The following is a 4,754-nucleotide window of genomic DNA, read 5'->3' as shown; positions in this document are numbered from 1 at the left end:
TAACTCTAAGGGATGTCCTAGGGGATTGTTCTTATGTAAAATGATGATGTGAAAGATATATGTTTATGATATATCATTTTAATCTTACGTGAATGTTGGGTATTATAATGAATATGTTATTGAGTTTTATTGTTTTATGAAGTAAAGCTTTACTTATGGTCTCCTATCTTATCTACTTGGTTAGGTGGGGGTTATGGGGCTTCACATGACCATTGCACTTGTAGGTTGGGGATGGGATTGTTGGTAATTATTTTGTATGTTATGTTTATATGATTTGTTGAATATGAATTGTTAAGATGATGAGAATATGCCTTCGATTATAATCATGCTTTAAGTGATGGAATCGTTACTTGTATATGTTATATGGTGTGTGCATTGAAGACTTTCATATGACTTAGCATTTTTTCTAAAGAATAATAAATGATACCTTTTCATCCATGTCCCTATGTGTTATGTGCATATACCCATACTTATTACATGTTGCGTACTAACCTCATTACTTTTATTTACTACAATTTTTGGTTCCGGCCATTGAAGCTTAAGGATGTCGGTTTGATGAAGGTTGGAACTTTTTTCTCCATGTCTTGATAGGTTCTCATCTTCGGGGATGCTATCTTTCATATTCTAGCTTACGTAGATTTTTAGTAGTTTTAAAAGTACGGTATTTCTATTATACTCTTTTGATTCTATTGTAATAAAACCTTTATGGCATATTAACTATTATTGGCTATGTTTAGACCTGCACTCTTTGATGGTTTCTGCATATGTGAGACATTTTTAGAATATCATATGTTCTTATAAATCATAAGTATGACGTCTAAGTATACCTATCTAGCATATTAAAAGTTTTTAATTTTCCACAAAATTGAACTGTATGATTGAGATTAACGCTAACAAGAGGCTTGTCTGCGACCACTGAGAGGTTAACGACGCCGATCGCATTCTAATTCTAGAATCCGGGTGTGGCAAACTTGGTATCAGAGCATGAGGTGAAATATCCTTAGGATCAATGTCTCACTAAACCACATTACCGAGTTTCTTGTTCATAGTTGTGAAGCGCGCCATAATTATGGCTGAGAGACTATGGGATTATTAGGAAACTTCTCTTTGCTTGATACTCTTATGTCGTGCCTTTAGACTTTTTAGACTATGCATCTTTTAGCATCTAATACCTTTCTTGTATATATAGGTGATGAACATAAGAAGGACAGATGCGAGAAAGGTAGGAGAAGACATTGCGAATGCGGGAGCTTCTCCCGAAGGTAACCGAAATGATCTTTTAGTGCAACTTGCTGCAAATGATCATGTTTTGGTGAATCCTCTGGCTATCCTAGATGTTGAGGCGAGGACATACCTGTCTAAATGGACCAAAGCTTAAGCCATCACGTCTCAAGCTAACAGAGAAGTTGTTCCTCGTGAGATCAAACATGCTAGTACTACAGGTAGTAGTCTGAGAGATTTTATGAGGATGAATGCTCCAATGTACATTGGGTCAAAAGTTGATGAAGACCCCCAAGATTTCCTTGATGAGGTCTATAAGATTTTATTGGCTATGAGAGTGAGTACTACTGAGAAGGACAATCATTCTTCCTATCAACTCAAAGATGTGGCTCAGGCATGGTACAATCAGTAGAAGGATGGTAGGATTTTAGGTGATGGTCCCGTGACTTCGGATATCTTTAAAAAGGCCTTTCTTGACAGATTCTTTCCAAGGGAGCAAAGAGAAGCTAAGGTAGTGGAGTTCATCAACCTTCTTCAAGGAGTTATTAGTGTTAAAGAATACTCCTTGAAGTTCATTAAGTTGTTCAAATATGATTCTTCTTTTGTTTCCAATGTTAGGGATGCAATGAGCTGTTATGTAATAGGCTTGTCAAAGGAGATTTAACAAGAATATCCTGCATCCATGATTCATGACAATATGGATCTTTCTAGTTTAATTGTTCATGCTCAACAAGTTGAGGAAAGTCGTATAGGGAACATGAATAGGGAAGCAAAAGGGGCAAAGTTGTTTGAAAGTGGTTCTTCTAAGAGTAGGCTTGATGTGCAAGACAAGCCTAAGTTGAAGAAAAGGTTTTCAAATTAGGTCTCTTTTAGTTTCTCTAAGGATATAACTCATAAAGTTTATAGTCCTAAACAAAGAGGATAGAAATGTGGACCACCAAAAGGGAGACCAACTTGTGGTAAGTGTGGTAAGAAACATGAGGGTGAATGTCTTTTTGGGACTAATAGTTGCTATGGTTGTGGCAAAGGTTTCCATATGGTAAGAGATTGTACTAATGTGAGAATTGAAGGTAAGGGTAATAGCCAAGATCAACAAAGCGGTCCTAGTTCTGAAGCTCCAAAAAGGAACCATTTCCATGCACTCAAGGCTAGGGGTGAACAAGAAAGCTCTCTCGACATTGTGATGGGTATGTTACAAGTTTCGTCTGTTTATGTCTATGCATTGCTTGATAAGAATGAAGTTATAACAATTACTGGTTTATATTATGCAAATAAAGTATGACTTATAAAGATTTCATGCCCAATTTAACAAGAATAAAATATTTAACTTGTATACTAAATAGGTTCATGTTTTGGTTAAATGTAGTACCAACTACAATTTTAACATGTTTACATACTCTATTCTTACACTTATGGTAAACTTGTATGCATATTCTTTCTTGAGATTTTGTTGTTTTGTTGTTATGTTTAGAAAATTTATAGCATGGGAACTCTTTGATGCTTTTTTGAGCTTATGATAGGTTTAGAGGAAAATTCCTCACCGTGTGTGATGAATATGTAACTCTCATATGTTTTTGCATTAAAAAAAATGAGTGCTCAGTATAATGATATATTATGTGGTGGTTGTGCTTCTAGTATTTTCCTATCCTCCAAAATTTTTTGTATCATTCAGGGACGAATGTTCCTAAGGGGGGATAATGTAACACTCCGAAAATTCCATGACTTAGATTAGAGCTTAATCTATTTAATAATGCTTAAAATGATATTTCCAAAAAAGTACATTTCTAGTAAAGAGCCAATTAAGTGTTAATAATAGGTATTGGGATACATGGACATCCCAATGCCCAATATTGAGAAATACTAGACATATCATAGAATATTGGCTAAAGGGTGTTAGACGAATTCTATAAATATACATATATATATATATACACACAGACATAGTTTTAGAATAATCCTAGTTTGTTTTGAGAATTGTATATTCAATGAAGACCATAAGCTAAAAACATTTATTCACAACTTAACGCTTTGGATACGAGGCATCCAAGTGTCAAGACTAGGTATCATAGCACATGACAACTTAAAATGATCATGTAGATTAAGAAGTGTCCAAGGACATAGTGAGGATCTTTGGTATAATAAGTAAACATTCCATATGAAAATTCAGGAATAGTTAGTTAGGAAAGTACAACACACACATGTGTGAGCATATGTGTAACCGACAAAAGGACCACGCGACCACCCTAACCGAAACCGGTTAAGGTAGTTGAGGGCAGGCATGCAAACGGGTCCCTCTATGTGGGTCCTAACTCCCAAACTAACTCTAGACTCTAACTTACTTACCTAGCTAACTAACTAACCTAGGAAGAACAAAAAATTACTATCAAGGGACCCGACAACCTAAGACACAACCGAGTTACACTAACCTACTAACTAGTCCAAGAAACATCCTAGTACCTAACCTAGGATGGTCCAAAGGGTTGGTTATGGTCCTAACGACTTAATGGTACTTTAGTAATTATTCTTTTTTAACACACTAAATAAATTATCAACTTAATTAATTAATTTAAATAGTGAAATCAAAATCCTTTCACTAGACAAGTAACTAACCAAGAACATCCTAGTACCTAACCTAGGATGGTCCAAAGGGTTGGTTATGATCCTAACGACTTAGGGGTACTTTAGTAATTACCCTAGGTCACTTAATTAATTAAAAATCATAGTGAAACCTGTATTATGCTAAGTCAAATGTTCTCCTAGTTGTAGTTAATTTAGGAGGGACGTTTAAGGTAATTTAAGTGGAAGTTTTTAAGGGTAATACTAGGGAAATATATTTATCGATATTAGTTAAGTTTTACAGCACAATTACACGTCCTTAATAATAATAAAAAGAAATTCTCTTAAGCTCTCAAGTACGCTCTCTCTTCGAAACGCCATTGAAGAACTAGAAAAGTTAAAGGAATATGATGAAGGTTTTTAAGTTTCCGATCAAGATTTTGTGCATTCCTCATCTATAAGGCATGAGTTTTTCACTCTTGGTATTCCTTTCACATATATTTCCTTTCAATATAAGATTTTAAGAACTTCAAATACTAGTGTTTTTACACTACAAAAATGGATTGTCTTCTTAACCCGAGATTTAGGATTTTCTATGAAAAGTAAACATTTTCTATGTCTAATTTTCGCATGAATTGTTTAATTATTTATTGATAATGTTTGAATAACGTGTGATACATGATATCCTTCTATGTGATGGTTTCGTATGGGCTAGTTGTAGTGTTTTGATAACGTGAAAATGTTTGGGTTAGAATTTAAGGTTTGAATGAACATTTTTATGACTCTTTTACCTTCTCCTGTGCTATGTATTCATCATAGACATGTTTTTATATGTTTATATTGATTATGTCGTTTAATATTTCACTAACTATTATTATGAATATCGCATGAGGAATAAGGTTCTTGAAAACAAGAGGTAAGTCTTCTAAAATTGTGATTACTCTTAGATGTTTATGTTAGCCTATAACTTGTGATGC

General features: G+C 34.3%; 1 protein-coding gene across 1 annotated transcript; it reads left to right on the top strand.

Annotated features, from left to right (window-relative positions):
* Positions 1 to 1,468: 1,468 nt before the first annotated feature.
* Positions 1,469 to 2,503, top strand: LOC138341972 (uncharacterized). The gene is made up of 3 exons (XM_069294157.1): positions 1,469 to 1,620; positions 1,933 to 2,070; positions 2,230 to 2,503. Exons 1-3 carry the CDS (start codon positions 1,469 to 1,471, stop codon positions 2,501 to 2,503), a joined length of 564 nt encoding a protein of 187 aa, XP_069150258.1.
* The last annotated feature ends 2,251 nt before the right edge of the window (positions 2,504 to 4,754 follow it).

Source organism: Solanum lycopersicum, chromosome 2 (genome assembly GCF_036512215.1).
Source record: "Solanum lycopersicum chromosome 2, SLM_r2.1".
Classification (NCBI taxonomy): domain Eukaryota; kingdom Viridiplantae; phylum Streptophyta; class Magnoliopsida; order Solanales; family Solanaceae; genus Solanum; species Solanum lycopersicum.
The sequence above is the reverse complement of the archived record's forward strand: the minus strand, read 5'-3'. Positions and strand labels throughout refer to the sequence as shown.